At 38.5% G+C, this 21,881-nt stretch overlaps 1 protein-coding gene across 2 annotated transcripts; it reads right to left on the minus strand.

The window, feature by feature from the left end:
* Positions 1-330: 330 nt before the first annotated feature.
* Positions 331-16,295, minus strand: NPM1 (nucleophosmin 1). Of its 2 annotated transcripts, XM_080804191.1 has the most exons (11): positions 15,973-16,295; positions 13,899-13,978; positions 13,221-13,340; positions 12,796-12,889; positions 12,370-12,476; positions 12,188-12,255; positions 7,543-7,600; positions 7,108-7,191; positions 6,297-6,398; positions 3,707-3,781; positions 331-708 (listed from the first exon to the last, which is right to left on the minus strand). In XM_080804191.1, exons 1-11 carry the CDS (start codon positions 16,028-16,030, stop codon positions 670-672), a joined length of 885 nt encoding a protein of 294 aa, XP_080660317.1. In that variant the 5' UTR covers positions 16,031-16,295; the 3' UTR covers positions 331-669. The 2 variants fall into 2 exon arrangements, with proteins under 2 accessions (XP_080660317.1, XP_080660318.1); XM_080804192.1 differs by lacking the exons at positions 331-708; positions 3,707-3,781 and adding an exon at positions 4,839-5,165 and having other exon boundaries at positions 15,973-16,172.
* Between the last annotated feature and the right edge of the window lie 5,586 nt (positions 16,296-21,881).

Genomic DNA, 21,881 nt, shown 5'->3' on the forward strand with positions numbered 1-21,881 from the left:
CGAAAAAAGTCAACAGAATTCATTCCCCTTTAGATGAAGAACCCAAGTTGAGAAAAGCTGCTGCAACATGTTCAACATGCCAGATTTTAGCAGTAAAAACTGGGCTAAAGTGGATAGGTGGTCTGAACACTTGGAAACACACCCACATGGTCATAATTATAATCTGTTATTAAGAAGTGGGAAGTTTTAAACATTAAATGCTCAAGATGAAAAATAGGTTAACTCCAAGAAGCAGAACTATTTGGAGGGGTAGGGAAGGGATTTTAGGATAGTATTTGACACTTTTAACTATGTACACTTACTTCTTTGACAAAGTATAAGAAGGGTAAATAACAGAAAGAGAAACAGTACTACTTTATTAAAATACTGAGTTTATTTCACATGTATATTTTTGTCTCCCCACCATTTCCATTTGTCTGACCACCACTACTACTATGTCCTATCATAACATTCCATACATACTTAAAACCAAGCAAAGGGTGGAGTTCCATCTTTAAAAACTAAACAGGCATTTTGGACAACACATTCTTGGCAATAGAACCTGGACAACATTTATCAGACACGGTAGGGAAAGTTCTCACTCTGCATTATAAAAAGGACAGCCAGATATCAACTGTTACAGAAATGAAATAAGACGGAAAATTTTAACAAACTGTTTAAACTATTTTCTTAAAGAGACTTCCTCCACTGCCAGAGATCTTGAATAGCCTGGAAAAAAAAAGAAATGCGGTTAAAGAACCACAACACTTCATAGACACCAATAAATTAAACCATGTCTCTTTGTACAGTTCAACGTATCTCTTTTTCATCTTACCACCAAAAAGGTTCACTACGTAATTAAGAACTAATTTCAACCAAATATATACTCAGACATAATTTATTTCAAATACTTCAAATCAGACTAAAATCATGTGAATCTTTGTAAGCAGAGTCAATGGTACTAGTATGTATCTAACAGCTTAGATAAATGAAATGCAAGAGTAGGGAAGCCAGTTTGCCCAATGTAAACTGCTTTAGGGCTGCCAGATTAAACAAGCAGAAATACAGAACACACAGTTAAACATTTATTTCTAAGCCTATGGGACACATACTAAAAAAAATTACATTTACTTGAAACACACCAGATTACCTACTCACACTTGCTCTTGTTTGTTAAATCACTTAACACCAATCTTCCAAGACATAATCTGTTTTCCATTCTTAAAATCTAATGATTTGATGTTGTCTATTGACAAAAGAGCATCTCTGAGGCACCTGGGTGGCTCAGTGGGTTAAAGCCATTGCCTTCAGCTCAGGTCATGATCCCAGGGTCCTGGGATGGAGCCCCATAATCGGGCTCTCTGCTCAGCGGGGAGCCTGCTTCCTCCTCTCTCTCTGCCTGCCTCTCTGCCTGTCAAATTTAAAAAAAAAAAAAAAGGGCATCTCTGTCCATTTCTATGTCCTCCTTTAACACATGATGAAATTTATACTTATTCTCGTGCTAGTATTAACATCCACGTAAAAGAATCATTCAAATGACAATCTTGGCTAAGTATAGTTATTAATTATCCACTTCAAGTTAGCATTTCTTTTCCTATTCATAGAGAATGTTCTTTTTTAAAGGCATCTTGAGATGCCTGGCTGCTCAGTTGGTGGAGCATTTAACTCTTGATCTTGGGGTTGTGGTACAAATTCTGTGATGGATGTGAGGTACTTAAGAAAAAAACCTTAAAAAATACAAATAAAAATAATAGTCTTGATGTTTGTCAACTCTACAGCCTTCAACAAGTTCCTTTTAAGACAACAGGAGTACATTACAGTAAGTTTTTTGAACTTCTCTGCATTTACATAATCCTACTGCTAAATGTAGGCTTTATTCAATTAACCATTTAAAAACGTCACTAAGAACATTTAGAGTCTTTTCTTCAGAAGTATGATTTCCAGTGCTTCAAATGGGACTCTGAAAATTACCATTATTCAACAGTCACTGGGTTTCAAACACAAAGGAAAAGAGTATCAAAAGTGAGTAAATCTCACAAAAATCCTCCCTCAGTTTAATATAAATGCTGAAGAACAATCTCCTGACACTCTAGTCAAAAGAAACATCGGACACCACCGGGGCAGTACTATGCAGAATATGAGGACAGCAAAACACCTTTTGTAGAATCACTGCTTTGAGTAAACATTTTATCTTTACAAAAACATTCACCAAAATTTCATCTGTTGTTTCTCCACAAAAAGCAGTACAATTGTTTTCATTAACTCTTAATTCAAGAGCGTTTGCAAAGATTTGCTAGTATTTCTCAAGTCCCATCTGGAAGGGATTTTACTAGCCAAATCCTCAGAAGCAACTATTTCACTAGAAAAATTGCACAAGCAATGGAAAAAAATGTTTATACATTGTAACCTGTATCTGTAAGTATGCTGTAAAAACATGAGGCACATTAATAGTTTTGATAAATCTCTGTAATAGTAAGCAAAACTACATTTGAATATTTCAGAAATTTCATCCTTGCACTTGAGAACAGGCTTTCAGTTTTAGAATCAGAAAATACTTCTGAAAGCAGGAATTCAGTCATTTCAGCTGCCAAGACTGATATACTGGGTGGAAGTCCTTTACAACTTCGGTTATTTTTTCTTCCCCTGAATTGTTCTTAATTCCAAGTTTTATTTCACGACTTCCTTTGGTACTAGTGGGAGAAATCATTTGTTTTGTGCTTCCCTGTTAGTAAATGCTGGTTTACATCTTACTTTCCACTACACAATATTGAACTAATAGCTGCATACTGCACTTTCACAAGATTTTTGTTTAACAGATGTCCACTATTCAGAAAATTCACACTTGCACTTTGGGGTTCAAATATACACAAACAGAACAGCAACCAAAAGAGTGCAAGACTGAATTTCATCATTTCACAGCCATGCCAATTAAGGCTGACCTCACAAATAGTAGTGTTGAAATACTGAATGGGTTTCAAACTGGACATAAACAGTACTGCCATTTAAGTCATCTAAGTACTTAAATAACTGGCAGAAAATAAACTCAAACTGACAAAATTTCCTCGTTTACCGAGAAAAGTTGAGGCTTGGGGATTCTTGACAAAAGTGTGTTCTGTATATATAAGATGCCTAGGAACCTTACCTGTTTTTACGTTTTCCTTTATAATCTGAGTCAACAACCATAAATAAGACAATAAAAACAAATGCATTTTTTTCTATTGACAAAATAACACATAATATAAAACTTAACAGATGACTCAAACTAATATATTGAATATTAACTACAATTTGGTTTCTTGCTTCCAGATTTTACACTTTAGGTTGATTTCAGCAAAATGTGCTTCCCCGAAAACCTATGGAGAAAATGGTCTTCTCTGCCAACTCACAAAAAAAGCCGAAGTCCAGACTACCTTAAGTACTCAAATGGAGCAGCAAGGAAACCACAGAATAATACTTCCTTAACCAACAAAGCACCAAAATTAAAAGCAAGTTCAGGAACCAAAAAGATAATTTACCCACTATTATCAAAAGCTGAGAAAAATATACTGAAGAGTTATCTTCTCAATCTCTACCAACTAAATCCTTAAAAGTTCCCATGTATTTAATCTGAAGTATTATCTGTGGTTAGGAACATTTTAAAAGGAAGCCAATACTTAAACTGAAAGAATCATAAGTAAGTCACAATAAAATACTTGGATTTGGTCATATGTCCTGAAAATTCAGTTACCTCTTGGTCAGTCATCCGGAAGCAATTCTTCACATAATTGATGAACTTGGCTTCCACTTTGGGAAGAGAACCACCCTAGGAGACAAAAGGATTATTAAGGGTAAGTACGGAAACACTGTTTTTGAGATATGAAATTCCTCACATATTTTCATGCTATTTACACACATCACTGGTTCATTTTGTATCAATTCAACTCTTTCATTTTAATACTGTTTTTAGGCCCAGAAACACCTACTGGGCAACGAGACTTAGGAGCTAGGTCTTCCATTAAGGAGGGCATATGATGTAATGAATGTTGGGTATAAGACTGATGAATCACTGAACTCTACCTTTGAAACTAACACACTGCGTTAATCAATTGAACTTAAAGTTAAAAAGGGGAAAAAACCTTAGTTAGGTCTTTCATAGTATTCCCATACTGCTAAGTTTATCAAAGTCTCAAATTCTCTCCAATTTTAGAAAATATATTTTGTCTAAAAATACAAAATATAAGCTACACTTGAGATTCTTCAGACCCTCAAATGTCAACTGCCTGCCTACCGTATTATATACCACCCAGAACCAAATACAAAACAAATGTATACCCTTTTTTGAGTACCACATACAAAAAAATCAAAACTGTTTTAATACTTACTAAAAACCTAGGTCCAGCACTATGCTAACCTGGGAGTCAGTTCAGGACATTTGTGAAGTCGAATGGGAGGGAAAATTAGCCCCACATTTCACTAATTGTAACTTGGAACCTCCTTCATCAATTATGGATACAGGGAAGAAATCGTAATACTACTAGCACCAAATTATTTTCAAAATATTTCATCACCAAGTATTTTTAAACATAGCAATTACTGCAAAATACCCTGAGGTGTTCATATTCATCACTACTTCTGAATGATCTTATTTACACTAAGTATATCCTTTTTGTTTCCTCTTTTTATAACTAAATTTTAATTTTCCTTTAACCTCAATTTTCTACACATTTTAAAAGATCAAGGTTTCAAAATGCCAAAGGAATCATGCCACAGTTTAGGGATCAGATGTATGGTGTAAGATAGTTAAACTACCTCTATAACCTAGAAAATAAACCTCACTGTAATTTCCAATTTTTAAATTATTGTCACATACATTCTTATTTGATTCATTAAAATATTTATTGAGCAGCTAGGGAGATACAGAAGTGATTAAAACATTGTCAAGAAGTGAAGCAATTGCACACATTATAGAAAGTCAAGTGTAAGGGATCCTGAAATCACAGCAGTCAAAAGAAAGTGCTTTAGGAGATCAAGAATGAGATTGCTTCCAGCCTGGAAGGGGGTGTGGGTGGGTGGCAAATCAGGAAAGGGTATTTGAAACTTCAGTCTGGATTGTTGATGACAGTCAGTATGGACTATATTTGTCTCTCCTTTTCCTCTCCCCAGCTTGGGCTTAATTTACCAGTAGTGCCCAGGACTGTTCAATTCGCCTGTAATTAAATCAAGGAGATAGGACCATATTAAAATGGGGGGGGGGGATCTAAAAGATGTCATTTTAGCATTGTATGCAAGGGATAAAAATAAAGCCATGATACCAGAAGCTAGAAAGGTATACCATAGCACCAAAGCACAAATGAACACATCCTGGTTCTAAACATTATTTTTCCAACTGACCCTTCACTGCACAAGGACATCTAGCAAAGCCAGGTAAAACTTAGAAAGCACAGGAAAAACATGGGTAAAGGAGAGTCAGCAACTTTTCTTTTCACCATCCCGCCTTCACTCTCACTAATTGGGGTCTTATATCGTAACTCAGAATTGTTTTCTCAAATGTTTCAAGACATTTAAACTATTTATTCCATATTCTACAAGTCCAAGTTCAGTAAGGTTTAGTTGAGCTCCCCAATCAAGCAGCAGGATGAGAGCTAATTTCTTCCCACATTTCCACTAAGATAAAAGGCTTTTAAATTTAAGTGTTATTAAAGATTCAAGATACTATTACATGTATTGACCAGTAATTATCTCAGTATAAAAAGCAAATAGAAAAAGACATTTTCCAATTTGTTGGAAAATGTTTGACTAGAGTCAGTCATTGAGTATTTTTTTAGCTACACCACCAAGCAACAACACTGTCCACTTTTCCAGTGGCTTACAATTTTATAAAACCCAAACGCCCTCTGCTGGTTCTGTAGCATCTTACAACCAAAAAAATAAGCAAAGGAATCTACTGAACTTTTAAAAATTTATATAATGTATTATTTGTTTCAGGGGTACAGGTCTGTGAATTGAGTCTTACACAATTCACAGCACTCACCATAGCACACATTTAAGATCAGAATGAATCTTAAAACCAATTTACTTGTATTTCTTTTATAAAATAAAATTCAAGTAAATTCAAGTACACACCAAAAAATCACAAGATTAGGAACAAATGTGAAAAAACAAGTAATCCATTTCTGAAAACAAAAGAACAACCAAAAAAACACAAAAGGGGCAGGTGTAGCAAGGGGAAAAAAAAAAAAAAAAGGAGCACTCTAAGTTCCAAGCCTTCACAACAGTATTACCTTAACATGGGGAGGAATAAACCTATTCAGTTCTTAAAGAAAGATCCTTTTACTCACTTTTTCTATACTTGCTTGCATTTTTGCTTTAATGTCTTCTACAGAACTAGGTCCCTTCGGTGTCTTGGGAGTCTTTTCCTGTTTTTTGAAAGATTCTTGACCCTGGGCAGGGGGAGAAAAAAGATGAATTTCAAAAGGTCCTTAGAGTATAGCTCTTAAGACCCATCCCCTATCTACCTGGTTTTTCTCAAGGAAAATCCCTTTTATTTACCATCCCTCTTTATAAAATGTACGGAGTTACGCTGTTATTTCAAATTAACGTCTGAACAACTGATTATTTAGTATCATCCCTTAAGAAAGGAATAGGAATACTTTGAGCTTGCTTTTGTAATTCAACACCAGATCAGTTCTACACTTAGATACACTTAAAGGATACCACTTAAAGGTTTGAAACCCAAAGGCCCCAAAAATGAAGCAAGTAAATGCAGCTTGATATGCTGGAGGCCCATCCTGCAGCTTCTAATAATCTCCAAGCCCAGGTACTGTGTTTCTTTTAAGCTGTCAGATTCTAACACACAGCCAGGGTTGAAAAACTGCACCATGCCATAAAATACTTTCAACAAACTCCTTACAGGACACAACTGTTTGTAATGCACTAAGAATCTTTCTGTTGGCATCCTCCTCCACTAAAATGCCAGCAGTCATACATAGGACAATAATTACTAACAAGCATACTTTGGCTCTTTAAGACACCAATTACAAGGGTTCTCCAAACAATGTCAAATTTCAGACTAGCTTCTTCCACAGGAGAACTTTGTAATTTTTTAACTACTTCAATGAAAGCTGCATTTATGTGTATGGTGCCACTTACTTTTGTTCTTGGTGTTGATGGTTTTGAGTCTTTTCCATTCTGGTTCGATTTCTGTGCATTTTTGGCTGGAGTATCTCGTATAGACTGCAAATGGAAATTAATCTTAATCACTGCCCTCTCCTAAACAACGAACATGAGTGCAAATAAAACTTCCTTAAAACTACATATGTAGCAGTCAGGCTAAGACACAGGCAGTCATTCTGACAAAAGGCGTGAAGAACTAATAAAGTGGGAGGAGGCCCCATGGATAAAGAAAACACATCATTCTTCACTACTAGGAAAGTTTTTAGGATGACAGGACTATAGTAAGTATGAGATCAGCAAATCCTCCCAAGGCAGCTTTCATTAACTACAAAACAAGTGAAAAGCACTAAAAAATTTCCAACATTTCTGTTATTAGCTGTTTCGGACCTCATACCATTGTATCCTACTTACTTTCTTTACTGGAGCCTTTTCTTCAGCTTCCTCATCATCAAAATCATCATCATCATCACTACAAATGAAGAGAGTTATTAATACTGACTCAATGCACTCACATAAGCCAAAAAAATATGTAGAAATTGGATGAACCTGCAAGTGTTGTCAATCAAAACAATAACTTTCAGACTTTTGGGGACTGACAAAAAGAATTAGAAGCAGGATCTTGAAGAGCTTTCTGCACGTTCATCTTCATTACAGCATTATTCACAATTTCCAAGAGGTAGAAGCAACCCAAATATCCATTAACATGACAAATGTGACATGTATACAATTAATGGAATATTCCTAGTTATTACTACAATATTCATATTTTTGGGTAAGATTTGAGGGAGAGTGAGCAAGCATGGAGTGGAGCCCTCTAAATCTCAGGACCCTGAGGATCATGACTGACCTGAAATCAAGAGTCGGACACTTAAAAGACTGAGCCACCCAGGCGCCCCTGGAATATTCACTTTTAAAGGAAATCTGTCACATGCTAAACACAGATGAACCTTTAAAACACGGTTAACTGAAACAGAACAGTCACAGAAAGACATACTACATGATCCCACTTAATGAGGCATCAAAAGTAATCTTTATACTCCTAAGAACCCAAAAGCAGATTGGTGGTTGCCAGACAGCTCCAGACAGCTGGAGAATGGTAGAAAGGAGTTTTCATTCAATGAGTACTATTTTCAATATTAAGTAGATAAGAGTTTAAGATTTATTACACAACAGTATAAATATGGTTAGCACTCCTGAACTACACACTTAAAAAATGGTTAGGATGGTAAATACTGTGTTCTTTTACAAATAAATGAGTAAAAAAATTGGAGGTCGTAGTTTAAAGAAATTAAATAGAAACATGTTATGTTCACAGATCAGTAGAAATATTCTAAGGTGGCAACTCCAAAATAATCTAGATTCATCAGTCCCTAAGAGTCCCAACTGACTTCTCTGTAGAAAATGATCCTAAAATTTGTAACAAAATTGAAGAACCTGACGCAGCCAAAACAATCCTGAAAAATAAAGTTGGAGGATTCATCTAGTGTTTTCAAAGAAACCCACAAAAACTACGAAGCAACCGAAATCAAATTGTTTTACCAGCACTTAACGATACACACACATTAATAAAACGAGAGCCCAGAAATAAACCAATATATTTATAGTAATTATATTTTCAACAACAGTGATCACACTGTTAATTCAATGGCGAAAGAAGCCTAACAAATGGTGCTGGGACAACTGGAAATCCACATGCAGAATCTTAAGCTGGTCCCCCTCACTTCACACCATACACAAAAACGGACTCAGAAATGTATCAAAGATCTAAATATAAAACATAGTAAAGATTTCACTAGAGTTGGCAATTACTTCTTACATTAATACCAAAAGCACAAGCAGCAAAATAAATAAAATGGATTTCACAAATCATTAAAAACAAAAATTTAAGCTAATGTGACAGTGTATGGTCAACTATGCTTCAATTACAAAGAAGACAATGAGGATACTAAAAACTTTTGTGCAAAGGATACCACTCAAGAGTGGAAGACAACCAACAGAATGGGAGAAAATATTTGTATCTGATAAGGTGGTACTTGTCCCAAAACAAAAAACCTCTTACAACTCAAATAATATCAAGACAAGTACTAGTAATACTACAACATGCATGATTCTTTTAAGACTCAAGACATCAGGGGCGCCTGGGTGGCTTAGTGGGTTAAAGCCTCTGCTTTCAGCTCGGGTCATGATCTCAGGGTCCTGGGATCGAGCCCCACATCGGGCTCTCTGCTCAGCGGGAGGCCTGCTTCCCCCTTCCCTCTCTGCCTGCCTCTCTGCCTACTTGTGATCTCTGTCAACTAAATAAATAAATAATCTTTAAAAAAAAAAAAAAAAGAAAGACTCAAGACATCAATCACATACTGTATGCAGAATTCCATCCATTTACAAGAAATATCCAAAATAGGCAAATCCATAAAAGACAAAGTACATTACTGGTTGAGTAGAGCTGGAGAATATAAATGTAAGTTATAGTATGGTTTCTTTCTGAATAAATGAAATGGTCTGAAATTGTGGTGATGACTGCACAACTATGCAATATAAGAACCACTGAATTATGCATTCTAATTCTAAACTGGTAAATTATAGGGAAAATTTTGAGACGTTCATGTAAGTATTAGCTAATAGCAAATCTAATTCATATTTTAATTACCTCAAAAACTAACTTTTATACTAACTAAAATGTTTTTCCTTTTCCACACTAGTCTCTAAATTAAGCAACTTCATCTACCCACACCAAGAAAACACCCATCTTTCCAGAACTGGGGTAAATTAATATGACTGCCAGATACCAGGTAGTACAAGAAAACCTATATATACACTGTCCTTTAATTTAAACAGTGATTCTGTCAATTTTGGCTTTAGAGCCCAATCCCTGTTATGTTCTTCCCACACTAGAAACAAGATGACAAGAATTTCTATAAAACCAATTATCACAAGCAGTTTTATTTAACTATCTCTACCTATACATTTATCTGACCACCCACCCTTTCTTCCCTTATATGAAAACTTAGTATTCTGGACCTTGATTAACATCTATATATATTTATTTCACTCCTCCCTCACTATCAAACTTAAAGACAACTTAGAGGGAACATGGAAGAACACAAACTCTTCTACACTGTGGTTGTATCAAGAAACATACCCATTTTAAAGACAGGAAATCTTTCAAAACCCAAGCAGAATAAAGACAACAACTGGGTCCCACTCCAAAGCGTTCCTAGAAGGGATTGTTTCCTCACTGAATAGGTTATTGGACATAAACAGTAAACCTACACAAAGGTAATGTGAGATCAAGGACTAAGTAAAATTCAAAGCACATATACCATTCCTATTTCTCATTTCTATTTTAAGTCCATTTCCCATTCTTCTCCTGGGGTGTATCATTTTAATTCTGACTGATAAAAACTATTCTCCAAAGTAATTAACAGTGAAACAACAACTATATTGTTTCTAAGTCTGATATGCAGGTGATCCTGCATTTTTTTTAAGCATTCAACTCTTTTGTCTTTTCCTACTTTACAGGCTTCATTGCCATGCTCAAATGGCTTTTTTAATAACTACCAGCTTGGCTAGTTGAGGTTACTGAAAACCTAACTCTCATATTTGATCATTACCTAGTATGTGTTAGACCTTAGATTCTGTTTGAATTATGTTTTCTCTCTCTCTCTCTCTATATATATATACACACATACACACACACACACACACACACACACATATATATATATATATATACACACACACACATATATATGGACCAACCTGGGAACTCAGGAAAAAAGCCTGACAGATAATTAAAAAGTTCAACTTATCAAAAGTTACTGACATTATTGCACATAGGAAAGACCAATTACAAACAGCATTTTATTTTTTAGGTGCATATAACTCTACCTCAGCCTGATCAAGTTTAATAGACCTATCATTAAATTGTTTCCACCCCAATTTTAAATCCTCCACGAACATCCTCTTAATCTTTTTAATTTAAATACTGTATTTACAGGAGAGAGCTCACAAGAGAATGTGAGAGAGAAGGAGAGACAGGGCGTCAGTGAGCGTGCACACATGCGAACCCATGAGCAGCAGGAGGTGCAGAAGCAGATTCCCTGCTGAGGGGCTTGATCCCAGGAGTCTGGAATTATGACCTGAGCCAAAGGCAGACACCCAACTGACTGAGCCACCCAAGCACCCATTCTTTTTTTTTTTTTTTTAATTTATTTGACAGAGACAGAGATCACAAGTAAGCAAAGAGGCAGGCAGAGAGGGAGAAGCAGGCTCCCCGCTGAGCAGAGAGCCCATTGTGGGGCTGGATCCCAGGACCCTGAGATCAAGCCCCAAGCCGAAGGGAGAAGCTTAACCCACCGAGCCACCCAGGGGCCCTCCAAGCACTCATTCTTAATCTCTTTTAGAAGAATCTTATTTTACCAGTAAGGACCAAAGAACCATGAGCCAAAATCCTTTGTGAGGGGGAAAAAACCATGAAGTAACAACTTACAAATGAATGTAGCTGGAATTATTCAGATTCTTTCTACCCAAACCATTTATCATACAGCATTCAATAAAAAACATACCAGCAGACTTATTATCACAGGTTCACTAACTCTTCCTCAGAAAAAAGCTAGTCGGAGTGCCTGGGTGGCTCAGTGGGTTAAAGCCTCTGCCTTCAGCTCAAGTCATGATCCCAGGGTCCTGGGATCGAGCCCCACATCGGGCTCTCTGCTCAGCGGGAAACCTGCTTCCTCCTCTCTCTGCCTGCCTCTCTGCCTACTTGTGATCTGTCTGTCAAATGAATAAATAAAATCTCTAAAAAAGAAAAAAAAAGCTAATCAAATACATTTAGGAAATACTGCATATTCTTTTAAAATTTGCAATACACTACAGCACTGTAAAGGCTCTTAATCCCGTAACATTCTTTAATTCAGCTATTTTAACTCGAAATGACAACCACTGGCCATCTACCCTTTAATTATGTTAATTCCACAGGATAACTATAGTAAATAATTTCCATAAACTAACCCCCGGACACCTGTCAAGCTTCTAAGAGCATACTACTTATACTTACTCTTCATCATCGTCGTCATCATCGTCATCTTCATCATCATCTTCATCAGCAGCAAGTTTTACTTTTTTCTTAAAGGAAAAAAATATATATATAAATATATACACCCATATACTCATGAACAAGTACTGACCTTAATCACAAACTGAAGGCCAGAGTAAGATATCCAGCTTAATTTCACCTACCTGAGGAACCTTGCTACCACTTCCAGGGGCAGAACGCTTTCCAGATATACTAAGGAGTTTCACGTCCTCTTCCTCTTCATCTTCTGACTCTGCATCTTCCTCCACAGCTAAAATAAATTTATTATCCACTATTAAAACTCAACTGACAAGGAAGAACTCAGAAAAAAAAAGGCGTAACATAGAGTAGTGAGCTTTTAAAAACAAAGATCTACTAGAAAAACAGCAAACAGGGCACAGAAAAATTTTTTAAAAGGACTTTCCATGGCTAATACTCTCCTAGCTTTTAAATGGGGTGGGGGGAGGCTTTTCCAGTTATTTCCATGTGAATGATTATGAAGACAGGAGTATTAGAACTACTGAACAAAGTTCAAACGGGAACAAAGCAACTGCATTTGCGAATAAATAGCCTAATACATAATAACATACCTACTAAGTGCTGTCCACTAATATGCACAGGCCCTGAACCACATTTCAACCGTAAGACCACAGGTGGTGTTATTTCAAAGCCCCCAAGGGAAACCTAAAAAGGAGAAATTTTTAAGGTTAAATGTTCAGTATAAAAACCTGTTCACGACAAACTTAGAAAAATGTTTGCATTAATGGGCATTATAGGCAAACTCATAAGCCAAATGAACAAACCAGTGAACCTGTTTTTCCACTTCTGACAAACAAGTAGCAAACCACTATGTTCAAGAGTTGATCATTCAACCCCACAGTGAAAGAAAACACAGCTACTGCTACTAGTAAGAACCAAAGGAAATTCCTCCTTTCTAAGTCCTTGGTCTTAGACATCTACTTTAATGCAAAAGAATCGGACCTTGACATAAATTCCAAAGTTTAAGTGCCCTTACCGTTGGCTGTACAGACATTTTCAAAGTTGCCAGTGTGACTTTAATTGGACTGCCTTCATAATTCATTGCCTCTGCTTCAACAATGTGCAATTCATCCTTTGCACCAGCTCCTAAACTGACCTGTGAACAAAAATAGTATTTCAGCTTAAGTTCGCATTTTACAATCCCCCCAAAATTTGTCTTCAAAGAAAAAAAAAAGCAATTATAAAACTGTTATTACCACTGATAAAAAACTTAATTGTGCACAACATTCAAGTTTTATGTCGCCTTGCCAATCAATTTCTAATATTTGATACAATTGAATAAATGCACAGAAATGTATTTGATGGCATAGTGGTAGGTATCAGTTACCCACAGTATGGATCACCTAACATTTACTGGCCACCTACCACAAGTTAGGCAGTAAGGCTACAGGCCCTACTGTAGAGTACAAAAAAGATTCATCACTGCCCTAAAGGGTTTTATAATGCAGCCAAAGAAACAAAATACATAAATATGGAAAGTTGAACATTAGTGTGACTGAACTTCACATGAGTACCAACTGAGAGGTAAAGATGCCAAGTGCACGATCACATATATACAATACTCAGTTATAAAAAAATATTATCAAAGTGTTAAGTCACACAAAAACAAACAAGCTGTTATCAAGAAAAAGTTTATTTTGGAAAATGTAAATACCGTTCTTAAAGATAACTGGTGCTCATTTTCATCATTATCCACCTTAAAGTGATAATCCTTGTCAGCCTTTAGTTCACAACCTGTAAATAAAGCAAAAAAACAACAAAGAATATCACTGAAAACTTAAGGGAAGATGGCTGAACAAGTTTTCTACTGTTCTAGCTACCAAAAGGCAGGGCAGAAGTAGCTCTTCCTGGATTTCATGAACAATTGTCTGTAAACATCAAATAACACCCACACATGGCTTTATAAATTCCACTTTCCCACTATACTATCTCATTTTCTACTACACTACTATTACCACTTTCAGGTAGAAACAGGCTCGAAGACTGAGTAAATCTGGAACTGACACCTGTATCTGAAACTAAGTCTAATGTACAATATTGATAAAATCCTACTATTTAAAAAAGATGAATTACCCTACTAAGCACCCAAGTGGCAAACTGAAAAATGAGAATAGTTACACGAACACCTACATGAAGAGTTTATACTTATGAGAAAAACTACAAATGTAAAAAGAACCAAAACTTACTACAGGAATCAATATCCCTATTTGAAATTAACAGAAACGATATACATTAAATTATGCTCAGAAATTATATTTAAGAATAGACATATACCAGGGATAGTTCCAGTAGAAAAGATTAACACAAAAATATGGTATAAATTGATCAAAAACCCTGGCTATTCAAAACGGCTAGAAATAAAAGCCTTAATGTACAGTGCGAGTTATCTACTCCCATTCCATCAACAGGCAAGTTGTTTCAAGGACCATCAGAATAACATTTTAACTAAATGATTCCATTTAACTGCCATCTAACAGTTACTGGTACACAGATGCCTCAATGTTATCTCAATTAACAAATCTCAGCATGATATATAAAGAACAAACGTGGGGCAGGATTTGCACTTACTTCAAAGCCTGACAAAAGAGCTTCGACAATTTCATGAGGACTGAAAACCAAAACTGGGCTCTTTCTACTACGGTATTGCGTTCTGGAGAGGGGAGGGGAAGATTCCTAAACAGTACCAGCCCTTATCGACCCTACACACATTTCCCATCTTTTCAAAAGGGCTGTTTGCTCAGCGCGTCACAGAAGGCAGTCTCCACCAGCCTCCTCCAAAAATGAAAAAATAAAGCACCAGCTCTAGAGGCAAGGGTCTTGGTTTAAATCTACAAGCACAACCTTCGTTAAGTCACTTAAGTTCTGAGCACCAGCACCGTCATCTGCAAAGTGGGCTAATTCAATCTACCAACGTGAGAACAAAAAAAAGCGCTCTATAAATGAGAACTGCCATCACAGACGTTAAGCACTGAACAAAGACTCCCACAATCTTGGCTCTATCAGCCACTCTACCCAACATTTCCCGCCCATGAGCTTCAATTAAGCCCCAGGATGCCGGGCTCCGGGGTGACAAGACACCAGGTAGACCCGGATGTAGTGCCCACACCCCCTCCTTCCCCCAACCACGTGGCAACCACGTGCTCCCAGCGGTTGCGGCCTCCCCACGCCGGGCCGCGCCTCCCCTCCCCCCGCAACCGGCCGAGGCACCGGGGCTGAATATCGGCCCTAGAGCTCCGCACTCCTGAGGCCTGAGGACAACGCCAGGCTCTAAATACCCTTTTCCCCCAGAAAACAAGACCATGCCCCACACCACGGATTCCCACAACCTCCAGCACCAAGGCCGGGCCCAGCATGAAAGACACCAGCCAAGAGTCACAAGCCTACGAAATCACACAGCCCAAGAGAAAATCATGCCCGTGGTTCTACCGCGTGCCCCCAAATGAAGCTGAACCCTCAGCCTGTTGGTTCTACGTTACCTCAGGCCCAGGGCCTCGGATCGCTCCTGCCCCAGGCTTCAGGCTGCCCCTCCTTCCACCGCTTCGAGCTCCAGCTCTCCTTTTCTGACCTCCCATTTCTTAGGCTGCAGGGCCCCGGCACCTCGCTTCCCTCCCTCAGGCCTCTAGCATGCCTAGCTTTCTCTACCAGCCCAGGCCTCAGGAAGATTCCCGCCCCCCCACCTCAAAGCCACCAGGCCCTGGTCGGCCTCGCCCCGACCTCCCAGCACTTACCGAAAAGATAGTTCTGGGGCCTCAGGGGGCTCATGTCCATATCCATCGAATCTTCCATGGGGGGGTGGCTCGCACTTAGGTGGGAGAGAAGGCGGACGGAGATAAACGACTACAGTTCACAGAACAGCCGCGCAGGACGGAATCACACCAGGGAAAGGACGCGGGCTCCCTGCGCACATATATAGCATCGTGAAGATCTCGCGAGAGCTTCCCAAGTCCCGTCTCCGCGCGCGTGCTCGGGAGCCCCCCTCCCCCGGACCGTCCGTCTCTCGCGCAAGCGCTCTTCAACCCCACTCCTTTCCACCTCGCCCCCCACCTCCTCCAGGTACTTCGCGGGCTCCCACCGAGCACGCGCACTCCTACCCCGGCCCCACCCCTCCGCCGCTGCCGCCTGTGCGCACGCGTGCTTTCCCCTGGTAGCGCGCGCTGCCCCCCTCCAACCCGTCCACGTCCTCTCCGGCTCTGGCGGGCCGGCCTAGCGCCAGGATTCTGCGCAGCCCACCCTGCAAAATGGCGACGGCAACCCTTAGCTGTATTAGGGAGGGAGGGCGAGCCGGTTCACCTTTCTCCATCACTTCGTGCCTCTCAAGTCTCCAGACAAGCATAACCACCTCGGGATTTTGACTTACCTGAAGGCTTGGGCTCAGAGTTCATTGTTTCCCCAAAGTTAAAGCTTCAGGTGCCAGAAACAGTGGATTACTGATTATTTCTTGGGGAGAAAAGATGTAGCTGCTGCTCGGACTTACTCAGCTGCTTTTATAGCTCTTTCCTTTCTGAGGAGACATCTCTGAAGTAGAAATCTCTCATCTTGATGTCATTTGGGGGCCTAAAGGGGACTGAGTGATCCTCTTCCATATGAGCAGGGCAGGGGCCAACCCTGGTTGATTTCGCCAGACACAAGATTTATTTAAAAGGACTACATACCCACAATACGTCCCCATGTAAGATCTGTGAGGCACATGTGACTATCCCCACTCTGGAGACAAGTGCCCAAATGGATGAAGTGGTAAGACAGGATGCTCTAGCTCCAAGTCCAATGCTAACATCCCTCTGAAAGAGTTTGGAGGGGTATGTGTGGGTCCAGTCGCTGAGGCAGTGCAATTCTTAAGCTTTAATATTGCTTCGACTGTTCTGACCTGTGAAGAAAACATACGACTTATAAGAAATGCAGAGGCCTCAATTAGACTCTTTGGGAGTGAGTCTGGAAATTATTATTCTCAACAAACTACATCTTGACAGAGGATCCCCGACCCCTGGAGCCCCCGGACACTGGTGCGTTTTTAAGGATTCCCCTAATTAGCTTGTTTACATCAACAGATTAAATAACTTAAGAAATTGTGGAAGGAATAAAAATAGTGAGAGCGGTGCCCCACCTCCTTTTCTCCAAATACAATCAGGTTGGGAAGATAAACTGTAATACAGGTGAATCAGCTATTAACTAACAGAATCGAAATTCTAAATTTGGAGAAATCAGTGAAATTAGTATGTGAAAGGGAACAAGCTGTTCCCCACCCCCAAATAAAGAAGAGTCTTCACCAGTCTGGTTCTTGGATCTTTTGATATGCAGAGTATAGCCAATTGCTAGAGAAAATCCTGAGACTTAGAAGGATGTATATGTAAAGAGTTGAGAAAGGCTGAGAAAGGGAGGGAGGACTAAACAGAGGATTAGAGATTATTTAAAAATAAAATCTTACAAAAAAAAAAAAAAAAAGATCTGGGCATGAGAAAGTCTCAAGAGGAGCTGTAGGAGAATGGAGAAGGAGAGCTTAGTATTCTTTAAGCCCATGCCAGTATAAACTGGAACTACTTTGTACTTTCTTTCTGGATTCTGGACCGTGATTATTCAAATGCAGCTCTGCACAGAGCCTGAGCTATGTGGGAACCATATCTCATGTTATATAAACAAATACATTTGTTTCTTAAATATTTTAAGCACCTAGTCTAGATACTATCTCATGGAATCAAGCAGTTAAAAAAAAACAAAACCACTTATTGCATTTTTTCAGATTTACAAACATAACAAATGCTCACTTCTTAAAATAAAATTATTTAAGCCTATACAAAGTGGAAAAGTAAGAGTGCCCCTCTTTCCACATTCCCATTCCTATTCCCAAGGGTTAGTCACCCTTAATAGTTATGTGTGATTTTTTTTCCTTCCAGATTGTCTATCTATCTACCTATCTATACAGAGAGAGTGAGATGATATAGTTGGAGGGTCTTCTGTATTTTTTTTAATGTGGATGATTCATATATTGTTCAAATTGCATTTTTCAATTTGCTTGCTTTGTTCAAGAATATATTTTGGAGGGGTGCCTGGGCGGCTCAGTCAGTTAAGCGTCCAACTCTTAATCTCAGCTTGGGTCTTAATCTCAGGATTGTGAGTTCAAGCCCTGAGTTGGGCTCCATGCTGGGTATGGAACCTACTTTAAAAAAAGAAATTTATGGGGCACCTGGGTGGCTCAGTGAGTGTGTTAAAGCCTCTGCCTTTGGCTCAGGTCATGATCTCAGTGTCCTGGGATAGAACACCACATGGGGCTCTCTGCTCAGCAGGGAGCCTGCTTCCTCCATCTCTCTCTCTGCCTGCCTCTCTGCCTACTTGTGATCTCTGTCAAATAAATAAATAAAATCTTTTAAAAAAAAGAAATTTATGTATACTTAAACAAATATATATATACACACACACATATATATACATATACATATATATTTAAATATATAGAACGTTTCCCCACACTAGTACATAATATAGATATAATTTACTTGTCCATTCCTCCATTGATGGGCACTAAAATTATCTCCATAATCTTACTATAAGAAATAAAGCTTTAGTAAATATTATGGACTGTGTGTGTGTGTGTGTGTGTGTCCCGCCCCAAATTCATATGTTGAAGCCCTAAACCCTCAATGTGACTTTATTTGGAGACCGAGCCAATGAGGAAGTGATAAAGGTTAAATGAGGTTATAAAGATGAACCCTGATTCAATAGTGCTGGTGTCCGTATAAGAAGAGGAAGAGACATCAGAGCTTGCTGTCTCTCTCAGCTATGTATATAGGAGAAGGCAGCCATCTGCAAGCCAGAAAAGAGCTCTTTCCAGAAACTGAATCAGCAGGCACCTTCACCCAGCCTCAAAAACTAAGAAATAAATTTCTGTGGTTTAAGTCACCCAATCTGTGGTATTTTGTTATGGCAGCCTGATCAGACTGCTACAGTAAGAATATTTGTACATATATCCTTATGGATGTCTAAAAGTAGTTTTGTAAATAATTCTAAGAAATGGACTTGCACAGTACAATGGCAGCTATTTGCTTACAAACATATATACACATGACTACATCTTTTTGTTTACATAAATAGGGGCACACTTCATATATTGCTCTCTTAGCCTATTTGGGCTGTTGTAAGAAAATCAGTACAGATTGTGTAGCTTATAAACAACAGAAATTTATTTCTCACATTTCTGGAGGCCGATGTTCAAGATAAGGGTTTCAGCATGGTTGGGTGAGGATCCTCTCCGGATCACAGACCTCTTGAGTCCTCATATGGTGGAAGGGGCAAGGGAGCTCTGTAGGATCCCTTTAATAAGCACACTAATTCCATTCATGAGGGCTCCATTTTCCTGCCATGATCACCTCCCAAAGGCCCCACCCACTAATACTACCACCAACGGGGGTTAGGATTTCAACATAGGAATTTTGTGGGGACAAGAGCCTTCAAACCATAGCAATTATTCCTCAACTCCCCTTCTTGATTTCATGTAACTTAGCTATCTTTCCATGATATATTTGAGATCCAATGCTTTCTTTTTAGGAGTTGCATAATAGTACATAGGATGTACATATATATTATTGGTTTAATTCCAGGTTTTATTTATTCCTTCATTTGTTAACACCTTTTGTGATGGAAATTTTCAAACTTTACAAAAATGGAACATTATGATGAATACCCATATACCCATCACTCAGCTTTAACAGTTATCAACATATAACCACCTTGTTTCATTTACACCCCCCCACTATTCGTCTCCCCCTCTGCTAGGTTGTTTAAAGAAAATCCCAGACATGTATATTTTCATCTATAAATACTTAAGTATGTATCTTTAAGAGATAAGAACAATTCCTCAAAACCTAAACGTAATACCATCATGATCAAAATCAAAATTATCCAGTTCAGATTTCCCTGATTGTCTCACAGTTGGTTTGTTTGAATAAGGACGCAAACAAGGTCAACACATTATGCAGGAAGACGTGTTGTCACTTAACATGTCCCTTTATCCCCTGTATTTTCTGTAAGTTAGCAGTCAGATCTGTAGCTGCTTTGTCAAATGGTTAGTGGTTGCCACTAACTACATGTGGCTACTTAAATTTAAATTAGTTAAAATTAACTAAAATGTAAAAGTCAGTTCCTCAGTCTCACTGGCCAAGTGCTCAATAGCTATGTATTGGATAGCACACAAAAACATTTCCATCACCACAGAAGGTTCTGTGGGACAGCTGTGAAGTAGAGGCTTCCCCAGATTGGTGTTCACCTTCCTGACAAGAACATTTCATAGGAATACATCCTCTTGTGACAAGAGGCAGATAATGTCTGGTTGTCTCTTTTTTTATGGTATTATGTTCAGCTATTGTCAGCCTAATTCTTCCTTTATGAAGTTCTCCACTCCCCTACGTTTTGACTGATCACTGCCTTTGTTCATTATTTCTAATTTTACCACTCCCTCTGTATTTATTAACTAGAATTCAACAAAGGAGAACTTTCCCTTATCAACTATTTAGTATTGGGGCGCCTGGGTTGCTCAGTGGGTTAAAGCCTCTGCCTTCAGCTCAGGCCATGATCCCAGGGTCCTGGGATCGAGCCCCGCATCGGGCTCTCTGCTCGGTGAGGAGCCTGCTTCCCCCTCTCTCTCTGCCTGCCTCTCTGCCTACTTGTGATCTCTGTCAAATAAATAAATAAAATCTTAAAAAAAAACACCTATTTAGTTTCCCTGAAAAACAGTCCATAAATAATTGTATCTTTCCTTTCAATTACTTGTTTTACCTTTCTACAAAGGTGATTAAGTTTTTTTTAATCATCTTCATGTACACATGAATTTTAACATAGCTAGTATTTCAACTTATTTCAGTAATTCTTTTCTATTGCTCAGAAATTTTGTCAGTGAGAGCCCCTTCAAGTTGGCTTTAATGTCTTTGTGAAACGATATTGCTTTCTAGTACGATAGGATATTCTAGGCTTGCCGTATACATTTCCTACTCCTGAACTGGATTCAGCTGTTTCTTTAAGGATCCTGATCCCTTTAATGGGAATGGTATTAGAGATCCCATCCTAGTTGTGAAAGGTACTTGTTGCTATGGGGTTAGTTGTTTTTCTAGAACTTTCCAATGGACAGAACTAGGAAATATTTTCTTAGGTTAAAGGCAATATACTATACTCATTGTTTTGCATCTCTTGTTTTCTTTTTCCCTCACTTCTCAGTATATCTTAGATATCATTCCATGGCACAGCATGTAAAGGCTTTTTTTTTTTTCACATCCCATTTTATAGCCGCACGGTGTGGATGTACTCTAGTTTATGTAACCAGTTCCCTATTAATAGACGTTTGGGTTGCTTCCAGTTGTGTGCTATTGCAATTGGTACAGCCAGGAAGAGCCTTGTACATGCATCAGTTTGTGTTTTTATCAGGTTTGGGCAGCATTATAATGGGTCAACTTGGCTAGGCCAAGCATCCCTCTATGTTTATAGTTAGGGTGGTTGAGAAGAGATATTTTCACATGAAACTTGATGCGCAGAGGAGAAGCAGCAGCATTTTGGTTTTCATGCCCAGAAGGCTGGGGCAGGTACTTTGGGGCTAACACACATGGTGGCTTATTTACTCACTTACTGGTTTGGCATGGGGCAAAATTCAGGCTTACAA

The sequence above is a fragment of the Martes martes genome (genome assembly GCF_963455335.1).
Source record: "Martes martes genome assembly, chromosome: 5".
Taxonomy (NCBI): domain Eukaryota; kingdom Metazoa; phylum Chordata; class Mammalia; order Carnivora; family Mustelidae; genus Martes; species Martes martes.

Excerpts from the sequence above, each read along its gene's own strand:
- NPM1 (XM_080804191.1), bottom strand. The coding sequence starts at position 16,030 with ATGGAAGATTCGATGGATATGGACATGAGCCCCCTGAGGCCCCAGAAC. Across the intron at positions 13,979-15,972 it reads GCCCCAGAACTATCTTTTCG|GTTGTGAACTAAAGGCTGAC; the intron begins GTAAGTGCTGGG and ends CTTTATTTACAG. Across the intron at positions 12,256-12,369 it reads GTGGTAGCAAGGTTCCTCAG|AAAAAAGTAAAACTTGCTGC; the intron begins GTAGGTGAAATT and ends TTTTCCTTTAAG.